Source organism: Taudactylus pleione, unplaced genomic scaffold (genome assembly GCF_031769625.1).
Source record: "Taudactylus pleione unplaced genomic scaffold, aTauple2 ptg000386l, whole genome shotgun sequence".
Classification (NCBI taxonomy): Eukaryota; Metazoa; Chordata; class Amphibia; order Anura; family Myobatrachidae; genus Taudactylus; species Taudactylus pleione.
Window position 1 is genome coordinate 19,864,222 of NW_028284787.1, and position 23,681 is coordinate 19,887,902.

General features: G+C 46.5%; 1 protein-coding gene across 7 annotated transcripts in view; it reads right to left on the minus strand.

Moving 5' to 3' along the window:
• The window catches only part of TMEM245 (transmembrane protein 245), a 267,111-nt gene extending 244,093 nt beyond the window's left edge, over positions 1-23,018 (minus strand). For all 7 annotated transcript variants that reach the window (XM_088445733.1, XM_088445734.1, XM_088445738.1 and 4 more), the window contains exons 1-3: positions 22,322-23,018; positions 964-1,081; positions 283-384 (exon numbers count right to left, since the gene is read on the minus strand). In XM_088445733.1, the coding sequence (XP_088301859.1) occupies positions 283-384; positions 964-1,081; positions 22,322-22,963 (862 nt within the window). In that variant the 5' untranslated portion in view covers positions 22,964-23,018. The remainder of the gene's footprint in view (positions 1-282; positions 385-963; positions 1,082-22,321) is intronic.
• Positions 23,019-23,681: the final 663 nt, after the last annotated feature.

Sequence of the window (23,681 nt, forward strand, 5' to 3'; positions counted from 1 at the left end):
TATCTTAGACAATTCCTCATTACTAAAAACTACGTGGCAGATATTGGCCAAGCTGCATTATGTATAGCAATCTAGTAATTAACATGGCATCTCTAGTGAAATGCCTAGACAGTTTTTCAAGTGCAACATATTTTTCTACACGACTCTGTATGTCTATAGATACAAAATATGCTATTGGATGACTACTGTAACACATTACAATGAAATTCATATTCATCTTAGTTTATCTGCTCTTTGTATTTAACGTTACATGTAATATTACAATGTAAAATGAACAATTACCTGATGAACCTTGTGTAGTCTGTTTTTCATGTAGGGTACCCACTATCATCAGGAATACAATAATGAGGAACACTGGAATCTTCCAAGATCCAGCAACAGATGCTGAAAGTAAAAAATAAACGAGTATTAACTACAGATGTCCTCACTCATCTTTGCTGCAGTTGTGCCAAACAGCCCCTCTCAGCACGCCTGGTCCTGTGAGACACTGCTAGTGCCGGGTGTCAAATGCGTCTATACTAGGATGCACCAGGAGACTGGGCTCATTATTTTGATATAACACTTGTGTATCTGTGTGTGAGTGAGTCTCTCAATCATCATGCAAAGTTCTATGACGCATTTTTTCCACACCAAGCTCCGTTTACAGTTCTCAGTCACACACAGATATACGACTGGCACATATCAAATTAATCAGCACAATCTCCTGGTGTGTCCTAGTTGCATCGCTTTGTGACTTAGACGCAGAGCAGCAGTTGCATGGGAACTGGAGGCTCACTCACGCTAGGCATATCGCGCTGTATGGCGTATTGAGGCTAGATGAGCTAGGACACATCTGTAACGCTACCATTACTTTCAGTCATTACATTGGCAATTACTAACCACTGGACAATCAATGGAGCATTTAGAATAAGGCATCCTATTTTCTGTTTTCATTTAGCTTTTAGAAAAAAAATAAACACTTACCCAAGTGGAACAGTAGTATGAGCCATACAGGGATTGAAATGGCAGTAAGGTAGCGCTGAGTATCTTCATTCCACTTGAATGAGACTGCTAGTGCATACCCAATAACCAATGTCCAAATCTAGAAGAAAAAAGAAATGTTGTGCATCTATGTAGAATTACTTGGTAGTACTAAAATGTGTATCTGCAGACGTGATAAATCACTGAAGAAAGGACCCTGCATTTTATAGAGCTTGTCCTGGTTCTTATTCTTTTCTGTATGCATGATGGGATATGCAATGACAACACCACAGGTCCAGTTTATAAATTGATATTATTCAACCTAGAATCATTTCTAGATGTTCATTTCCAAGCTAGCCTTATACTATATGCCACATCTATTTTGAATGAGAACATCTCTGCAATGTGCTTTGTGCTCCACAATGTGCTTGCATTTCTGACTAGTATAGCAATGAAATTATTTGTATTCTATGTTTCCAGGAATATATTAGTGTACTGTATAATGAAATATGTAGATAACACTATACTATAGGGTAGAGGACAGTGTGAGGTTTTAGTAGGAGTTTTAACCTATATTGTTCAGAGAATTGTGTTTTGGTTACAGAAAAAAACAAGCTCATTCCAGAAGATAAAAAAACATTGGTTCTGAACAATTTCATTTTTATACAATAAAGGTGCATACACGGCCAGATTTGTCAGATGAACGATTTGATGAACGATTTTTGACTGCATTAAAATGACTGAAATCGTCCAAAACTGACTGCAAACACATCACATGTCAGATATCGTTATCTGACCATCGGGAACGCACATCGCTCAGACAGGTCAGATTTTCTTTCAGATATGAACGATTTTTTAAATAGTTATCGTTCAGATCTGAAGAAAAATCTGACCGTGTGTATGCACCATAAGACAGGGGTGGGGAACCTTCTTTCTGCCGAGGGCCATTTCAGTACATACAACATTATTTGCGGGACTGGTGCAGGCTATGCCCTCTCTGTGTGACGTCACACGTGGCGGGTCCACAATTGCCGGTGATTACAGCAATTCCCGGAGCCTCCTGAGGATGTTCTGGGGAGCTGTAAATGCAGCAGTGTGACCGTCTGAAGCGCCCGAAGGACGTTCCAGGTGGTACTGCTGCATAGATTCTGGCTGCAGGGTGCCATTCTAGGCACCCTGCTAGCCACATGAGGCTAGCAGATAAAAGTTCAGAGGGCCAGCCCATATGATTCCGCAGGCCTTATACGGCGCCCGGGCCTGAGGTTCCCCATCCCTGCCATAAGACTATGAAAAGGTAGGGAATTAAGTATCTACACTAGTACCTACTACGCATGCTGCTCTTGTCAACCTTCTAAGCGCTAGCCAAATTCAGTTAAGATACACATCTATTTCATTCCAACACAACTAATACCCTTACTAGGAGTTGGACAATGAGGAAAGAAAAAAGGGTGGATATACTGTATGTCATTAAAAATGGCTTACCAACCCTCTGCACCTTCTCATTCTCTTCACTCCATCCTTAATTACATACCATCTAATAGTATAGAAAAAGTGTAGTGAAGTATGCTATGTACTACAGAGCTATGTGTGATGCCATCCTCTACCAAGGGTTATAGCAAGGTAGGTGCAACATGTGCAACTGCTCAGGACGCCTGAATACAGGAGGCGCAGTCCATAAATGTGCACCATAAGGTACAGGATGTGCCCAGGCACACCCTAATATTGGATGCAGACTCCGTGCTTACTAGTAACATTGCTAGTGCAAACAGCAATCAAGTGAGATGATTGTGTCAATGAGTGAGCTACTCAATGACTCACGAGATGTAGTAGCACAATGGCATCATCCCCTTCACTTTGTTGCGCCCTTATAATATCCAACCAAAGAGGTGGTGAGGGCAGAGCAGTGCAGTGATTTGTACATGTACTATACAATACATACACCATCCAGTTCTAAGTGGCATAATATGAATTTTGGGCACTACAACGTGGCATAATATGATCATAGGTAAGCCATACTTGCCTACTTTTAAAAAAGCATTTCAGGGAGATTGTGAAACACCTATGAGTGCAGCGGTAAAGTTCACATGTACTGCTACATCCGAGAGGTGTGCCATAAAACTGACTTGCAAGTAAATGAGCCCCAAAGCAGTAGGTAAGAAATACATGTTGATGAAAACACACTGATACTTTTCAGAAAATACATGTAGCCATAGGGATCATTGTGCCTTAAAACCAATGCAGGGAAATGATACTGATATTATTTGAATGTATACATCTCTGTGGGGGGTTTTTTATATAAAAGGTACATAATAGGAGTAAGGTGCAATCAGCGAGATTGCTGCTATTTCATGGAGTCTCCCTGAGAATCAGGGAGAGTTGGCAAGTATTAGGTAAGCATACCTCTTAAATGTCCCGCCTTCGGGGGGACACTATAGCGACCCACAGTGATCTGTCTCACCGCTGCTCTGCAGACGGTCGCCAGATGTTGGATGGTATGTGTGAGGTGATGGATTTAGCTTGATTGATGGGGAAATTATGAAATGGAGTGAGATAGTGGGGACATGATGATGAGAGGGGGATTAAGAATATGACAATAGTGCTACATATGGGTACAGAGTGTACCTTTCTAGATTTCCCTGGTTGCATCCTAATGAAATATGCAGTGCACACCAGTGGCACAGTCTACTGGTCTGTGAATTTTGTGTCAGTGCTATTGCTGTGCTTTTGGTAGTTGATTCTCCCACCCTACATGTTATTTAACTCTCATTCCCCATTGTTATCAGCTCCCCTCTCCTTTCTGAGCTCATTTCTTTTCTAATTTTGAAATAAGAAACCTACCCCATTGGCATTTCCTCCATTTTATCAGGAAGCCTGGTACTTCATGCATGTACCCGAAGTAACACAATATTAGGCAGAAGGCATCCCTAAAACTAAGTTCTCAGCTCCCAGGCTTCCTCTTTTATATAGCAACTTGCTTACAACACTCTGTACCACTTCCACACTCAGCAGAGCTCCCACTAGGGAAATGGACTGAACCTGGAACCAAAGAGCCCACTTCAGATTTGGGAACAGAGGGCCTGATTCAGTAAGGATACTATTGTGATCGCACTAGCGATTACGCACACAGTCTCACTACAAAGATATGCTAAAGACTGCAATCGCAATGCCATATGCAGCCTAGCAGAAGGACGCCCACTTTACCTTACACACATCCGTAATACTTAGCAAGTCTGCGAAACCATTGGTAACAGAGTATAATCGCAGCCTCATGCACTAGTCTGATCTTACTCACGCAGTGAAAGCCCAAGCTGCATATGCCATCGCAATGGATAATTTATGCACGCCCATGCAACAGCGTTCAAATGCACTGGCACGCCTGAGTTTTACTGACCACCCCCAAATGGTACTTCCTGTCAATCAGTCTGCGATGGGTCCGCGTAGTCACTGCAGAACGTAACAATCGGCTGATTGCGATCAGTGTGAATCAGGCCCAGAGTAACATAGAGCAAGTAATAACCCTTTTACACCAGAGCAAAAACCTGGGTTTTTGCTGGGTCTACCCGGGTTGCAGCTCAGTGTAAAAGGGTCTCTGAAAAATAACCCTTGTCAAGTGACCCGGCAATCCAACCCATGTAGCTACAAGGGTCGGACCCAGGATGGACCTGGGTAATGGTGCAGTGTAAACGGCACAACCCGGGTTCTACGACCTGGGTCATGCCTAAAAAGAACTGAATTGGTGGTTGTGGAGAAGTAAATGCCCACTTTCTATGACCTCACAAGTTTAGCAGGGCAGACCCAGGTACAGTGTGAAAGGGGCCGACCTGAGAATAACCCAGATCGATGGTGCTGTGTAAATAGTGTCTGACCTGGGTTGGAACCATGTCTGAAAACCCAGGTCGGACCCGGGTTTTTGGTGGAAAAGAGGTATAACTGTGCACCTGAATAAACCATGTTGCAATGCAAGGGGTGCAAGTGCATAGAAAAAAAAATTGGGATGCAGGGAAAATACCAGCTGCTTTTGCATGTAGCCCACAAACGCTCAATAGTTTTATTTTTACACAGCAATTTAAATTTCAATTTGGACACACCCCTCCCAAATCTAACTCTCTCTGTCTACCCAACCTACAGTGCAGCATGGTCTTGCAGCATTTTTTACTCTATTCCCAAATCTAAAATACAGTAGGCCCATCTAGGCTTTCAACAATAAAAAAAAAAAAATAATATATATATATATATATATATATATATATAACACACGAGGGCTGATTGAAAAGTAATGAGATTGCCTCTGTTTTTCTGTCCCATAGGTAGACGTGGCAACGCTATGCTGGTTGTTGTGAAGGATATACATCGATATGTCTGAACCTTCGGTTGGACTGCAGTAGTCTTCATTGTTTGGTCACAGCATCTTGTTCATCCGTCATGGTGGATGAGGAAGACGTGTCTGACATTACGTCAGAGATGTGCGATTTAATAATGTGGTCAAGTTAGAAAAAGCAGAAATTAAACTCATGAAATTATACGGCAAGCATATGGTTGAGAAAAAATTAGCCTTGCTGCAGTATTTCGGTGATGGAAGCACTTCAAAGAAAATACCACACGAGTGACTGACGAAGCATGTTCTGGGAGACCATCCACCGCAGGTACAGATGTCAACATTGCCAAAACTGCGGAGATGTTGCAAAATGACAGGTTATCTTTACACAAACTTTCGACTTCACTTGGCATCTCATTCGAACGAGTTTAGCATATTGTGACAAAGGAACTGAAAATGCATTGCGTGTGTGCCAGATGGGTATCCAGAAATCTCACAGAAAAGCAGATGCGACGACGAGTTGAATCATGCAAGAACACCATTCGAATGTCGGAGAGGATCCACAATTTCCTGACAGATTGTGACGTGTAACGAATCGTGGATTCGTTATTATGATCCGGAATCCAAACAGTCCAGTGTATGGAAACACGCAAATTCGCCTCCACTCAAAAAGTTCTGCATTATTCTGCTATTTTTTGATGCGCACGGTATGATACTACAGCACTAGGTTCCCCATGGACATACAATTAATGGTGACTATTATGCAAACGATCTGAAAAACCATTTGTGTGGAGCCATGAGGAAGAAAAGACCCCATATGCTGAAGAAAACAAGAGATATGGTAAGAACTTACCTTTGTTATCTGTTTCTACGAAGTCCATAGGGTCCACAGGGTTGACCTTGGGGTATAGCTGGATCTGGATCCACGGGCACCATGCAGTTAAAGCTTTTGCTGCTCCCAGGATGCACTTGGGTCCATCCTCCTCTATACCCCGCCCCCGAGCCACAGGCACCTCAGTTGGTAAGCAGCCAAGGCCGGAGGAGGAGACTAAACAGAGAGAAGGAAGACTGGAACACACAAGAAACCATACTCACAGAATTGGGAGAAGGAAAACCGGTGACCAGCCACACAGCCCATATGAAGCCAGGTGCGTCAGGGCGGGTGCCCTGAGGACCCTATAGACTTCGTAGAAACAGAGATAACAAAGGTAAGTTCTTACCATATCTCTGGTTTTCTACTTCAGGGTCCACAGGATTGACCTTGGGGATGTCCCAAAGCAGTTCAACTAAGGGCGGGGGACGCTGCTGTGCAGAAAGGAGAACCCGGCGCCCAAAGGATGCATCCTTAGAGGCAAAGGTGTCAAACGCATTGAACCTCAAAAATGTCTGAATGGAAGACCAGGTGGCCACGTCTAGCAGCCCAAGAAGGACCCACTGACCGATTGGAATGAGCCTTAATGGAACTGGAAAAGGTAAACCCTCCTGTGCATAAGCCTCACAAATAACAGAACAAAGCCAACGGGCTAAAGTTTGTTTGTTGGCAGGCCAACCCCTCCTGTGAAAACCAAAGAGAACAAACAAAGAATCAGACTTCCTAACCGAAGCAAACCGGTCCACATAAATTCTAAGAGCACGGACTACATCCAAGGAAGCCTCACCAGCTGAAAGATCAGGTGACTGAAAAGCTGGCACAATAAGTTCCTGATTAATGTGAAACTTAGAAACCACTTTAGGCAAAAACTCAGGACTAGTGCGAAGCACCGCTCTGTCCTGGTGAAAAATCAGAAAAGGGGGATGACAAAAAAGCGCCCCCAACTCTGACACCCTCCTGGCAGAAGCAATTGCCAGGAGAAAAACAAACAGTCTTAAACGTTAACCACTTGCGTTCCACCGACTCAAGAGGCTCAAAAGGAGGACCCAAAGAACCACCGCCAAGTCCCAAGGAGCCACAGGAGGCACAAAGGGAGGCTGGATTCGAAGAACACCTTGGAAAAAAGTGTGAACATCTGGCAGTGTAGCGATCAGTCGTTGGAACCACACAGACAGCGCGGACACATGAACCTTCAGGGAGGCAAGACGTAAGCCTAGGTGTTGTCCCCGGAGGTTTGGCAGTCTGACTGAAGAAATTCCAAAATCCTAGAAACTCGGAACACCTGAGGATCATAGTTTCTGGACACACACCACTGAAACTCAGTGTGCCACACCCTGTGGTAAATCCGTGCGGAAGCAGTCTTGCGTGCCCTGAGCATGGTACTAATAACCAAACCAGAGAAGCCCCAAGACCTTAAGACGGCTATCTCAAGAGCCACGCCATCAAAGACAGCCGACCCAGATCGGGGTAAAGGCAAGGCCCTTCAGACAATAGGTCCTGACGCTGAGGAAGAAGGTACGGAGCATCAATGGAGAGGATATCTGCCACGAGCGACAGCCGACCCAGATCGGGGTAAAGGCAAGGCCCTTCAGACAATAGGTCCTGACGCTGAGGAAGAAGGTACGGAGCATCAATGGAGAGGATATCTGCCACGAGCGTGCCGCCGTCCTGCTTGAATTCCTCAGGACCCGAGACAGCAGGGATATCGGAGGAAATACAGGTGCATAAATATTGGGACATTGACAGAATTTTCATATTTTGGCTTCTATTCACCACCACAATGGCTTTGAAATTAAACAAACAAAATGTGCTTTAACTGCAGACTTTTGGATGTAATTACCCTCAAATTAAATCTGAATCAGGTGAACGGTGTAGGAATTACAACGGTTTCTATATGTGCCTCCCACTTTTTAAAGAGGCCAAAAGTAGTGGGACAAAACTAAACAATCCTAAATCTAACTTTCACTTTTTAATACTTTGTTGCAAATCCTTTGCAGGCAATTAAAGCCTGAAGTCTGGAACACATAGACATCACCAGATGCTGGGTTTCATCCCTTGTGATGCTCTGCCAGGCCTCTACTGCAAATGTCTTCAGTCCCTGCTTGTTCTTGGGGCATTTTCCCTTCAGGTTTTGTCTTCATCAAGTGAAATGCATGCTCAATCGGATTCAGGTCAGGGGATTGACTTGGCCATTGTATAACATTCCACGTTTTAGCCTTAAAAAACTCTTTGGTTGCTTTTGCAGTATGCTTCGGGTCATTGTCCATCTGCACTGTGAAGCACCGTCCAATGAGTTCTGAAGCATTTCACTGAATATGAGCATATAATATTGCCCGAAACACTTCAGAATTCATTCTGCTCCATTGGCAGCCATACATGCCCGCGCCATGACACTACCACCACCATGCTTCACTGATGAAGTGGTATGTTTTGGATCATGAGCAGTTCCTTTCCTTCTCCATACTCTTCTCTTCCCATCACTCTGGTACAAGTTGATCTTTGGCTCATCTGTCCATAGGATGTTGTTCCAGAACTGTAATGGCTTTTTTAGATGTTGTTGGGCAAACTCTAATCTGGTCTTCCTGTTTTTGAGGCTCACCAATGGTTTACATCTTGTGGTGAACCCTCTATATTCACTCTTGTGAAGTCTTCTCTTGATTGTTGACTTTGACACATTTACACCTACCTCCTGGAGAGTGTTCTGGATTTGGCCAACTGTTGTGAATGGGTTTTTCTTCACCAGGGAAATAATTCTTCTGTCATACACCACAGTTGTTTTCCGTGGTCTTCCGGGTCTTTTGGTGTTGCTGAGCTCTCCGCTGCGTTCTTTCTGTTTAAGAATGTTCCAAACAGTTGATTTGGCCACACCTAATGTTTTTGCTATCTCTCTGAAGGGTTTGTTTTGATTCTTCAGCCTAATGATGGCTTGCTTCACTGATAGTGACAGCTCTTTGGATCTCATATTGAGAGTCGACAGCAACTGATTCCAAATGCAAATGTCACACCTAGAATCAACTCCAGACCTTTTACCTGCTTAATTGATAATGAAATAACGAGGTAATAGCCCACACCTGTCCATGAAATAGCTTTTGAGTTGATAGTCCCTTTACTTTTGGCCCCTTAAAAAATGGGAGGCACATATAAAAACAGTTGTAATTCCTACACCGTTCACCTGATTTGGATGTAATTACCCTCAAATTAAATCTGAAAGTCTGCAGTTAAAGCACATCTTGTTTGTTTAATTATAGAGAATAGAGGCCAAAATATGAAAATTCTGTCAATGTCCCAATATTTATGCACCTGACTGTAGATACGCCAGTTGAAACGTCCATTTCACCAACAGTGCGTCCACCACACTTGCGCCTGCGTCTCTTGTCCTTGACCCGTACACGGGCAACTTGTGATTATGACGGGAGGCCATCAAGTCCAGCTCCGGCAGTCCCCATCTGTCCACGAGTAGATGAAATACTTCTGGGTAAAGCGACCATTCCCCGGGATGAACGTTGTGACGGCTGAGGAAGTCCACCTCCCAATTGAGGACTCCGGGGATGAAGACCGCCGAGATTGCTGGAATGTGGCACTCTGCCCAAGCAAGGATGCGAGACACCTCCGACATCGCAGCCAGACTGTGAGTTCCACCCTGGTGGTTGATGTATGCCACCGTGGTGGTGTTGTCAGATTGAATGTGAACCGCCCTTCCTTGAAGAGCGGTGCCGGACGACTGCAGGGCCCTGTACACGGCCCGCAGTTCCAGAATGTTGATGGGAAGAAGTGCTTATTTCACAGTCCAACGTCCCTGAAGTGACAACGAGCCTGTCACTGTCCCCCAACCCCGGAGACTGGCATCTGTTGTGAGCAGGACCCAGTCCGGGATCCAAAAGTGGCACCCCTCGACTAGATGAGCTGTCTGAAGCCACCAAGCTAAAGACTGCCAAACCTCCGGGGACAACACCAGCATCTGAGACCGGATCCTGTGAGGTAACCCGTTCCATTCCGATAGAATCAGCCCCTGCAGGGGCCTGGAATGGAACTGGGCAAACTCCACCATGTCGAAAGCCGACACAATGGACCCCAGAACTCTCATTGCCGAATGCACCGACAGTCGGCAACTGCTCAGGCAACTGTGTATTCGCAGCTGTAGGGAGACCTTCTCCGGAGTCAGGAAGATCCTTTGCCGACGAGAATCTAGCAGGGCTCCCAAATGAACCATCCACTGTGATGGAATCAGGGAGGACTTTTTCCAATTTATCAACCACCCGTGCGCTTGCAGACAAGCGATCGTCAGGTGGAGATGTTGAAACAGTACCTCCGGAGAGCACGCCAGCAAAAGGAGGTCATCTAGATACGGTAGCATCCGTACATTCCGGCTCCGAAGATGGGCGGCCATGATCGCCATCACTTTGGTGAATACCCTTGGTGCCGTGGAGAGGCCAAAGGGTAGCGCCCGAAACTGGTAGTGATGTTGTAGGATAGCGAACCTCAGATACCGCTGGTGTGAAGGTGCTATCGGAACATGGAGGTAGGCATCCTGGATATCCAGGGAGACCATCTAATCCCCAGGTTCCATCGCCAAAATGATGGAACGTAACGTTTCCATCCTGAACTTAGGAACTAGTAATTTGTTCCGAGACTTCAAATTGAGGATACGGCGATGAGAACCATTTGGTTTCCACACCAGAAACAGAGTAGAGTAGTACCCCGTCCCCCGTTGTGACTGAGGAACCGGAACAATGACCCCTGCTTTCAGCAAGGACTCTATAGCTTCCTGAATCTGCAAGCTTTGGTTTTGTCCTGAGAAGGGCTCGTGCAGAAAAACTGGTGGGGCGGTCTGTGCCGAAAAGACAGGGCGTACCCCTGGGAGACCACTTCTCGAACCCAGGCATCCGTGGTGGTATTGTGCCAGCACTGGGCAAATTGAAGAAGTTGGCCTCCCACTCTGGGGTCCCCCAGATGGAGGCCCGTCCCGTCAGGCAGGAGGTTTTTCTTCCTGCTTATAAGAAGGGCGCCTAGCATTCCAGGCCTGCTTCTTGGGCTTAGAGGCGGCGGCCTTGGTCGTCGACTGCCTCGGGAAGGACTGACCTTTGGCCTTACCCTGAACGGACAGAAAGGCAGAGCTCTTCACCTTAGCAGGTGCTGAAGCTGGAGGAAGGAAGGCTGACTTGGATTTAGCCAGAGTATCCACTATTTTGTCCAAGTCTGGACCAAATAGCAACTCGCCATTAAAAGGTAAGGCCTCCAGGCCCTTTGTAGAGTCTGCGTCTGCAAACTAGCATCTAACAACGCTTCCCCAATATAGGAAGCCGCATCTCTCATCTGTCCTATTAACGCTCTCTGGATATCCGGAGCATCGTCTGGAAAAGTATCCTCTAATGCATTGGCCCAGCTCTCAATGGCTTTAGAGACACCCAAGAGATCGCCATGGACGGACGGGCTACTGCCCCAAAGAGAGTAGATAGACTTTAAACAAGTCTCCACCTTCCTGTCCGTGGGATCCTTCAAAGAGGAGACAGACGGTAATGGCAGTGTAGCGCTTTTAATTAAGCGGGTGACATGGGAATCCACCTCCGGTAGGGTTTCCCATTTCCTGCAATGAGCCTCAGGGAAAGGATAATTGGATGCCAGCCATTTTTGTGGCTGGAATTTCCTACTGGGCAACTGCCATATGATCCGTCAATTGTTCAGACAGGGGAAAAACATCCAAAAAGTTACCTTTCAGGATACTTTGACCTAGGAGCCGGCGCATCATCCTCTATGTGAAGGATAGCCCGCACCGCCCTAACCAATGCCGGCACATTAATGGAGGACTTAGTCTCTACCTCCTGGGCCATGGCATCCGAGTCAGTGTCCTCATGTACTTCTCCGTCATCTGAAGACACTTCCGTGTCCGTCAATTGCGCAGCCAGTGAAGCCATAACTGGGCGTTTGGACACCTTCGGGGGCATGTCACTTTGTAACATCAACTGAAAAGCCGAAGATGAGGCCGCCAGACCCTGAACAGAGCTGGGGAGTACATCCACCCAGGGTGGAGGAGCCGCCTGTGGAAATCCCTGAATGGGCACCACGGACTGCTGCATCACTGGGGGAGACTGTACATAGACAGGCAACACCGTATAAGGACCCACAGTCTGAGACCCGGGGGGAGACTGCAATAACTGCGGAATAGCAGGGGAATGGGGGATGGTAGGCTGGGGCAACGCCCTAGTAGGGACTGTAGTCGGGACCGCTAAGCGGTCTGTGATTTACGCCAGCACCTGTGAAAACATCGCCCAAGGAGGATCCTGCGACGTAGGGGATTTAGAGGGGCCAGGTACCAGCTGGCACCGCCCGCACAGACCATCCTGTGATAAATCCTCCCTATCAACTCCCGCAGAACAGCGTCTGCAGGAAAACAACACAGGAGCCACAGAATGCTCAATCTCCTCATCAGACAGGACACAATAAATTTTCAATAAATATGTATCACAAAGAAGAAGAGTGGCGTATAACACCTGCGCATTCACAAGTATGCAACACAAACAGCCGACCAATATGGTACTGTGTAGCACACAACTGTATGTGACTGACCTCACAAACACTTGTTTTATATAAGTGAGGTTCACAGGAAAAACGCCCTTCCCCCACACACCTGCCGGGCCATAGGAGAAGGAAAGGGATAGGTATAAGCTGACAGTTAGTTGAAATTAGCACAGACAGGCAGCACCAGCAAAAGTCACATACCATGCAGGAACATAATACTCACTGCACCTTTCGCTACAATCAACCTCCCAGATTCAGTGTCTGAGAGGGCTATAGCACTGCATACACTGGGCCTGATTCAGACCCACTCGCGAGTGGCTGTCCGCTCGCAAGTGGGTCGATGGTGCGCATGCGCGAGACGCGACGAGCGAAGGACTTTCCTTCGCTCGTTGTGTCTGATCAAAGGGGGCGTGCTGTCGATGTTGATTGACAGCACACCCCTTTGGTGGGCGTGCCGGGGGCGTGCCTGCGAGACGGAGGCGTACCCAAGGGAACGCCTACCGTCAGAAGCCGGCCCCACTGACATCACTAGTGATGTCAGTGGGAGTGATTTTGGCTCTGATAGAGCCAAAATCACTCCTGGCCCTGCGGTTGAAAAACTCAACCGCAGGCTTCTGGTCGCAGTGGCGATGGTCAAGACCATCGCGACCATCATCCTGCACGCTCGTATATGCTGTGGGCGGTGACCCACAGCTATACGAGCGTCCAGGAGGACGCTCCATATTTATGGAGGTGGGCCCTGATTCAGAGCGAGCGCTCTGGTCAGAGCATCCGGCTCTGAATCAGGGCCACTGTCCTTTAGCAGGGGAGAGGTACGCTGGGGGACCGGTGCACGCACCGCCTGGGAGATCTGCGCTGCTGCCATTGAAGATGGCCGCCGGAGAGCTCAGAGGAGTGGCCGCAGGAAGAACAGCTCAGCGACGCCAGCACACGAGAGAAGGCGCACTGAGCTGAGGTGAGGAGCCGCCAGACAGGGAAAGTAATGAACCCCAGGAACGCAGGTTCCCGCTCCAGCCTTTACTCCGTGGTGGTCTAGCGGACACGCGGGGTATTCCTAATACGGGGAGCCCGCCGACGCTAACTAGCGCCGTCGGTCTGTCCCCAGAGACCGGCGGCTAGAGACTGCATTTTCCTCGCGGGCAACGCATTGCGCTGCCCGCGGCTTACCTGACCCCGGCGAATCCGGCAGCAGTCTGTGGTCCTGGAGCCTTGCTAGTACTAACTGCGGGGTCCCGCTGCGATCCCCAGATCAGTACTGGCGTTGCAGCGCCAGCGGGGTTGTTGGAGCGACAGCGTGGACGTCCAGATGGACAGTCTGATGCTGCCGCTCTGAAGAGTAAAAATAAATAAATACATTTCTTTCTTTAAAAATAAAAATAAGCTTAGGGGCTGCTTATGCAGCCCCACTGCGCCAGGGTGACCCGACTCCAGCCGGGGCACCAACTAAAACTGAGGTGCCTGTGGCTCGGGGGCGGGGTACAGAGGAGGATGGACCCAAGTGCATCCTGGGAGCAGCAAAAGCTTTAACTGCGTGGTGCCCGTGGATCCAGATCCAGCTATACCACAAGATCAGCCCTGTGGATAGAAATATTCCCCGTGTGCTGCACCGGGTGTGAATTGAAAGATCTACAGTAAAAAAGGTCGACAATTTCTAGATAGACACCAGATGTTAGACAGTCAATATGTCGACAGGGACAAAAGGTCGATGTGTAATAAGCTCGACCCCCAAAAAAATGGTCGACACGTGTTTTTTTTGTTTTGTTATGTAACCCTAATCTTCACCCTAACCCTCCCCCCTGGTGCCTAACCGTCAGGGTAAGTGCTTGACCCTGTTGCCCTATTGACTGTCTAACATCTGGTGTCCTATCTAGACATTGTTGACCTTTTTACTGTAGATCTATAAACCGGATCCCATTTTACAATTGTTGTCATTGTGAGCAGAAACCCACCACCACCACCACAGTGCTTTTATATATATATATATATATATATATATATATATATATATATATATACACACATATACACACACACATATATACACACGTATGTATATATGTATATCAAACTAGTCTACTTTTGAAAAGCATTTCAGGGAGATTGTGAAAGCAACATGAGCGTGGCGGTAAACTGGACGTGTACTGCTACATTTGAGAGGAGTCATAAAATTGACTTACATCCAAATGTAAATGAACACCAAAGCAGTTATTAAGATCTTCTAGTTGATGAAAACAATGATAATTTTCAGGGCTTGATAATTTTTTGATTTTATTGGGTTTTTGCAAGGGGTTCCATAAAAGTTCCAATGCTGCAGCTAGACTTCTCTTCCTCTCCTGCCGTTCAACTTCCGCCACTCCATGTCATCTGTCTGTCTCCCCTCTTCTAGATTGTAAGCTCCTAGGAGCAGGGTCCTCCTCCCTACTGTCTCACAGCCCCCTTCTCTAGCATTTCAATGACAGTCTTCACCATCCCAGCTGTATCGTGCATGGAGAATTGTGGTGCTAAAAGCTACTTGTGCTCAGTTTATGTTTTGGTTACTGTATTGTAATGTTGTGTACCGTGTACTGTCCAACTACTGGCATATGTACGACGCTGCATATATCTTATTTCTTTTTATCTCCCAGCTACATAATGCGGGTTAGGAACAATCAGGGAGTCTCCCTGACAATCAGGTAGAGTTGGCACGTATGATATATATTTGGCACTTTTCAAGTAACATGCCAACACCAATATCCATAATAAGTACATAGTGGGTGTGGCATGAAAAGTCGACATTCAGAATGTCGGCAGGAAAAATGTTGACATTATTTTAGTCTAACCCTAACTAAAAAAAAAAAAAAATGTACTGTCGACATTTGCGAATGTAAACATTTTTCCCGTCAACCTTATATACATGTTGACATTCAGAGCCTGTCGACATTCTAACCCACATAGATTGTACCTTGTTTTGTAATAGTAGTTTGTTTATTTTTAAGAAAACATTTGTTTCCTTATACATCCCAAGGATATTTACCCTAAACTGGCCAAATTGACTTTATTGAAAATGAAACTAAAAGCATTTTTTTTTTTTTTAAATATAAACAAGAAATACTTTGTGGTTCTCGCTTTGTCAGGAACCCACCTTTATACACATCAGCTTCCATAATAAAATCTGCTCTTGAAAAATCAGGCTCTTGATTGTAATAGGTCAGAAGATGGATGGCCATCGGTGGGTTAACTAACAATGGTCACCATCGATGGTGTAACCATTGGCACGACACCCACCAATGGTCGGCAGTGCTCTATTAGCCACTGGGCTGTGTGTCAATCAGATTTGGGGGTGAGCGGAGCTATGCTCCATGTCCCAGTGCCCGGGAGGGAAAAAAAATATTGTGGGGCTCTGTGCCATCGATGGTGGAGAACCATTGGATCTCTGCCATTGATGGCAAAACCATTGGTTGTTAACCATCGATGGATGATAATCATCAATGGTCGATGGCCATCCCTAGGTCAGAATAATATGGGTAACAAGACAGATCATTTTAAACTAGACCACAGGATCTCCAACTCTGGGCCTGATTCAGACCCGCTCGCGAGCGCTCGCGAGCGGGTCGATGTTGCCCAAGTGCGCATGCGCACGAAGGAGCCGGATCCGTCGCGCGCATGCGAGAGACCCGAATAACGACGGCGAAGCCGTCGTTATGGGTCTCGCACCAAAGGGGGCGCGCTGTCAATGGTGATTGACAGCACGCCCCTTTGGTGGGCGTGCTGGGGGCGTGGCTGCCCAGACGGAGGCGTTCCCATGGGCCAAAAGCACTCCAGGGCTTGCGGCAGCGAGACCCTACCGCAGGGTCTCGTCGCAAGCCCGATGGTCTTGACCAACGCGACCATCAATTTGGCCGCTCGCTATAGCTGTGGGTGGTCACCCACAGCTATGCGAACGGCCAGAACGCCGGTCCAAAAAGGAGAAGGGACGGCCCTGATTCAGAGCGAGCGCTCTGTCAGAGCGTCCGGCTTTGAATCAGGGCCTCTGTCCTCAAGACCCCAAACAGTGCATATTTTCCAGGTCTCCTCACAGAATCACAAGTGAAACAATTATCTCCACTTGTGGCTCTTTTAAAATGTGTCAGTGAGTAATGAATACACCTGTGCCACTGCTGGGTGACCTGGAAAACATGAACTGTGCGGGGTCCTGAGGACCAAGTTTGAGAACCACTGAACTAGATACCCTACCATCCTAAGGGACATTTATTAAACAATACATATGGTATATTACCCGAAAACACTCTTCGGGGGGTACCCGCAAATAACAAGGATCTAGAATATCTGCTGCAATCACACCCTTTATGACTGCAAAGCAGACCCCATAGGTTTCTATGGGGGCTTCTTTGCAGATGGATTTACCAAGTTCCGGAATGCAAATGTAGATGGCGTTATCCTATAGTAATCTATGGGCTACTTACCACAGATTCTATTGGAGAGGGATCCTCTGAACATTACTTGCCTGCATTTAAAAAATAAGCTCTTTTACAAAAGACTGGCCGCGCTTCCAGACCCAAGAATTGGGGAAACACACGAATCCATTAATGCTGGAACTCAGGAAGCAATTTTCTCAGATGTTATAGAAATAAGCTTTGAACACAAACCATTCTGAAGATAATCTCTATCAGGGGCATCCAAACTATTTTTTGGAGTGCCGTATAAGGAAATTACTTTGAATGGAAAGATTCAAATATTTTTTACATGCAGTTACTCTCCCAGCAGTTATGTAAGGGTTATTTTTTGAATAAATCTTAACTAAACAAACAAAAAAAAATCTTCAAATAATTGTATTGCAATTTTACTCACTGAAATGAGGTGCTGTATTAATGCGAATAATGGAGTTGTGACTGACAGCAGGTCTACATTTTCCTCAGATACTGTTCCTCAGAGAAAGTCAGTGGCCTGTTTTAGCCTCAGTTTATGGTATCTCTCCTACTCCTCAAATACTGTTCCTATCCCCCTCAGATAATGGTCCTGGCCTCAATCTTTCCTCCCTAAATTATGCTCTGTGTCCCCATCCTCCAGGATTCCTCCTGATATACTGTACATAGTGTCTGTCCTCCCTCAGATAACACAATCACTGCCCAGATCCATACCCTCCTCATGGCAGCCTTATTCCACCCAGAAGCAGCCTTCAGTCCTTATCTGCCCTGTGTCTGACTCTGGAGCTGGGTGGTACAGCCGGGGCAGAGTTGGGGAACAACCTATGGGCAGAACAACAGGGCAGGCTGCTGCTTCCAGAGACGCAAGCTTATTTCGTCAGATCACATACTCCAAACTGCAGCTAGATCAGAGGGCCGCGTTTGGACATCCCTGTTCAAAATAACAAATGGTGATAAAAGTGACAATCACCATGTTTGGCACAACGTGGCCGAACGGGCAAGCACTGAGGGCCTGATTCAGAGGTGGATGGATGATGTTGTGGCATCGGATACGAGACAACTGGGTGGCTAGCCAGGGACAGGAGTGTCGCAGTCAGTGACTTTTTCCGCATTTACACCGATTTCGTCTGCCACGTTCAGACGGACATTCTGTGCCTACGTAAGGCTGGTAATAGTGTGACCAATGGTGTACCTTCTTACGCAAATCAGCAGATTAGCGCTGCAGTCAGTGGGCGTCTGTGCGAATTCCACCATCTGAGGTATTAGTATAAAGCGCCGTCGAAGCTCCATTAGCATCCACCTCTAATTCAAGCCCCGAGTGTGGCTTAGGTTGATGTGAGGGGGTGTAATGCAATGTCGAGCTTTTTAGCCAGGGAGGCAGTGTGCTGAAGCTCCCTCTGTGACACACAGCAGTTAATTAACACAGTGCTTCCTTTCCAAAGATTCAGATTTATAATACACAAAATTTAACAGAAGAAAGGTTCCTATAGTGGACTTCCTTATAAATATAAAAAAGGTATAGGGCAGATTTTATAGCCTGAGCAAATTCCTCATCGTTATACTTCAAGACTGTGGGAACCAAACACTTATACTCCTTTCACACAGAAAAACGAAATTACCGGGTAAAGCACTTTTACCCGGTAATTTGCAGATCAACACAGGTTTTTTTTCCTGTGTGAAAGGGTCAACCTGGGTCGAAATTGCCAGGTCTCCGACCCTGGTAAAAAGCAGGGTCGGAGACCCGCCATTTTCGACACGGGTTGACTCTTTCACACAGAAAAAAACCTGTGTTGATCTGCAAATTACTGGGTAAAAGTGCTTTACCAGGTATTTTCCAACAAACTCACCTAGCATTTAAATGGCGGGTAAAAGCCGGGATATTTCACACATTCTGTGTGAAAGCAGTATTATTTTCCAAAAAGAAGCAGAGAAACCACTTTACATTTACTCCTTCATACCCCAGCTGGTTTGTGGTGCATCACAGTTCCAATTCTAATGGAGCATACACACGGTCAGATCTGTCAGATGAACGATTGAACGATTTTACCAAAGATTTGAACGATTGAACGATTTTTGACTGCATTAAAATGAATGGAATCATCCAAGTCTGACTGCAAACACATCAGATGTCAGATATCGTTATCTGACCATTGGGAATGCGCATCGTTCATCTGACAGATATGTCAGATTTTCGTCCAGATATGAACGATTTTTTAAATCATTATCGTTCAGATCTGAAGAAATATCTGACCGTGTGTATACACCATTACAGCAGCTGTTTTTTGTGCATTGTCCAAATATTTACTGAGGTTCTACATTAAATGAGCTGCTACACAAAATACAAAAATAAATCAGTTATTGCAGAGGTTTACAAACCCCACCATTACAGTCCACGTTTGAAGGATTTCCATGCTTGAGCACAGCTGACCTAATTAGTACACAATTTGATTTAACCATCTGAATCAAACATGGATATCCTTAATACCTGCACTGTAATGGCAAAGTTTGGGGACCTCTGACTTATGGGGAGATTCAAACCTCACCGATGTGCAGATCGTGCTTGTTAAATGGTTGCGTATTAAAATGATCAATCTTCACTGATTTTTCTGCACACAGCATAGTGGGGTGCCAGTAAATCAGAGAAAACTGCTTAAACCTGTGGTAGGCAACCTGTGGCACTACACATCCCAGCATGGCCTGCTGCAGTTTTGAGCTTAAGGCATACGAAAACGTTCTCAGGGAATACTGGGATGTGTAGTGTCACAGGTAATGTGCGCAGCTGGACAGCAGAGTGAAGTCCAGAGGCACATTCCTGAGAATTGCATCTCCCCCATACTACTCTGTACTGCTCTATGGGGCATATATATCACAATCCGTATTTTAAATCAGTTGTGATTAGATCATTACGTGTAAATATGCAAAACGATCATTTATATTTTCACTTTAAATTAACAAAATTATCTTGCCATGACACGGCCATCACTCTGCTTCTGGATAAGGACCCAGAAAGCCAAATGCAAAGCCATCATAGACACCTATGGGTGCTGCTTTTGAGATCAGAATTGGAGGTACCACAGCAGATAGCCCCGAAATCTGCTGCAGAATCTCCTTCATACATTGTTGGGATGCTTAATTTTTGCACATACTCCATGAAAATTTCTGTTTTCCCACAAAATTACTTTCAGAAATATGCCCACATGTAAGGGGCGAAGTTTGGCAAAGTCGAGAATGGCTATTACCAGATGTAAAGAAGTACCAGTAAATAGCTTTGAATGTACAAATAAAGTTAGATTTTATTATACATCTACACACATATTCAGGGAGCAAACATCAGTTGAACTACAGCTTCTAGTGGTTTCTCATATCACACACACAAGTTTACATATGCATGTAAAAGATTATTGGACAATATGTGCATTTATATTACCATTTAGTTGTCAACACTGAAAAGGAATTTCCGAACACATGTATATACGGCAGATCACAGCCGTAGCTAGATTTTTTGGTGCCCTGTGCCAGGAAGAGCATTGGCGCCCCCCTAATTTTTTAAAGGGACATAATGCACCCAAAAAAGGGCCAAGGCTTCATGGGGAAGGGCCAGGGAAGAGATAGGAGAGGCCAGGAGATGCTGGGGATGAAATAAGAGGATGCTACAAGCAAGAATGATAATAAACAGAAATCTGACAGGCCCAAACAGCATCCCCTGACCTGTGGTGCCCTGTGCGATGGCACTGGCCGCACTACCCTAGCTACGGCCCTGCGGAAGATGCACCTGAGTATATTACAGATGTTATATTAAACTTAAAGCTTTTCAAAACTTACTGGGGATGAGACAGGCTTGTATTTAATAGGCATGAAATAACTAAAAGCAATTGTAATTTGCTACGGTGAAAACATTGTGTGTTCTATTTATTAAGCTGAGGTGATAACATAGGTGGTCTAAACATACAGAGGGAGATGTATTAAACTGGCCACAAAAGTTTAAGTTCATCTCCTGCTTCGCCCTTTATCGAGGTAAAACAGATAGTTATTATGGGAATGTATTATACAAACATTTTTCCAAAGAGGGAGGGTGTTAACTCACCTCTTTCCACCCCAGTTCCGATGATGGTGACCTGTGAATGTAAACATGTTGCGCATTCACTAATATCTCCTAACCGGCTGCTTCCGCAGCACCACAAGTGTGCATGTGCAAGGTGAAACCTTCTGGTGGCGCTTGGGACATCTACATGATTCAGACTCTGGGGCAGATTTATCAATTGCGTGAGACCCGGATAGCGACGGGCAATCCGTTGCTCCAGGTCTCGCACCAAAGACCATCGCGACCATCAGCCTGGCCGCTCGCATTAGCTGAATGGAGGCCGCTCCATAACAAAAAAAAAAAAAAAAAAAAGACGCCGATTCAGAGCGAGCGCTCTGTCAAAGCGTCCGGCTCTGAATCACGGCCACTGTCCCTGTTAAGTGAAGGCATCAGACTCTCCCAGTAATTTTTGTGAAAAAGTAGCCTGTAGGCTACTATAGGATAACGCCATCTGGAGATGGCATTATCCTATCAGGACCAAGCTCCGGGAGGCTTAGCATCTGACAGCTTTGTAGCCCCCATTGAAACCTATGGAGGCTGCAACTGCTGTCGGAAATAAAAGGGACCGCATATCCGCTCCATAGTACATTCAGGACATCCTTAATCTTTGCAGGTATCCTGCAAATATGACTTGATATAAAGGCCCCTAAGGGACATCACCTAGCGGAGCCATGACCTGTTAAAATGTTTTCTGGCTGCAAGGCAAATGGTACTGTAAGTGCACCTAACTTTAGTATGCTTTGATGCATTATCGCTACCATTGTTATGTATAGTGGTTCTGATATTGGAAGAGATGCTACCAGTATTTTATTTAGCGCTTCAGTATGGGCTTTGACACATCAACACGCAGGGTCCTACACTGAGGGCTCCCACATGCACAGTGGTACCGAAAGCAAAACTTCCAATATTTTTATATTAAAAGAAAACTTATTTTACTAATACTTATGTGCCCTATCACTGCAATTACCATCCATTGACGGATTGTGTTCAGAGAACAGCTGCAGATGGTTACCACTGGCCAGTAGCAAATAATTGAATAAATACTACCAGCAAACTGTCACATTTTCAAAAGGGCTTTTCTCTTTAATAAATATTCCTAAAGTATTTCAATGTAGCAGCTGTAATGTGTACCAATTGGGATGATGTTCGACTATAGTGTAGCTAGCTCTCCTCACCCACAGTGTGCTGAAGTAGTCCAGGGCCCCACAGATCAGGCAGCACAGGTGTCCCAGCAGCTCCCGGACCCCCAAGTAGCTTCCAACGCAGTACAACAGGTATGCGAGCGGCGCTCCTGCCAGCACCGGCACTAGGACACGCAGTCTGCGGGACACCATTCCCCCCAGGGCCTCCAGGCTATGATTGGCAAAGCTGACCGGCAGCAGGAGTGCGGCCAACGCCAGGGGAGAGCCCTGGCGCTGGAGTCCGCACAGCCAGCGGCGGCATACGGCTGTCAGCGAGTGTTTGAAGGGGTGAAGGAAGGTTCCACACAACCCGGCCCATAACAGCGGCCGCAGGAAGGCCTCCAGGATAAAGTATACTAGGACCGAGGCCGCGCAGCAGCCTGCCGCGAACAGCAACGCCCCGGTGTTGTAGAACGCCTGCTTGACGTTACGATCAAAACGCAGCTGTAGCAACCCCGGAGGGAGTGGTAATAGGCCTGGTGGGTAGCGAGAGGGCGCCTGCCGGGAGGCTGCGGGAGTGTCCATGGTGTCGTACTGGGCGGGAGAGCCGGGCCGGAGATCGTGGAGGTGACAGTGCTGGGGGCAGGGAGAACGGGTGCTGGCTGGGTGCAGCTCCTCTTTATCGTCATCGGCCATATCTGAAGCGTGTGTCCCGGGCCACTGTGTTGCTGCTAGGTCTATTGTGCGCCCCGCCCATCATCAGCACTGCCACTCCCAGTGTGTTGTGTGTATATATGTACACAGCCTACGGTACTATACCGTACTACCTGTGTATGTGTGTGTACAGGGGGAGCGCTCAGCGGCAGTGGAGACAGTAAACGCCGGGGAGTCGACTCGGGGACTGGCAGTGGTGTTTAGACAGAGAGCTATTTCACACACTCCGGTTCTGGCCGGCCAGGCAAGAACCGGGCGGTAGCTGGCAGGGGTTTTTCAGGCACTCTGCCTTTCACAAGCAGCGGCTTTGAGCCGCTTTTATTTATTAATTTTTTTTATCCTATTGGGCATGCGCAGCCCCAAGGGGTCTGAGATGTTTCCCCACGTTTGCATCCCAAAATAAAGATTTAGCATTTCTTTTCACCAGCTATTGATTGGAGAATCTTTTTTGGAGAATTGTTTCCGCTTAGGCGATATTGGCCCTCATTCAGAGCCACTCGCTAGTGGCAGTACGCTCGTTCCGAGTGATGTTCGCACATCTGCACATGCGTACGGTTTTTAGTACGCATGCGCGAACCAGTCAGTGCGGCTGAAAATCGTTGGTACGCAATATAGCGAGTGCCTGCTATTTTGAGTGACAGAATGAGGCGTATGTGGGTGGTAACGGGAAGGTGCTTGAAAACGGGGAGTGGAGATCCGA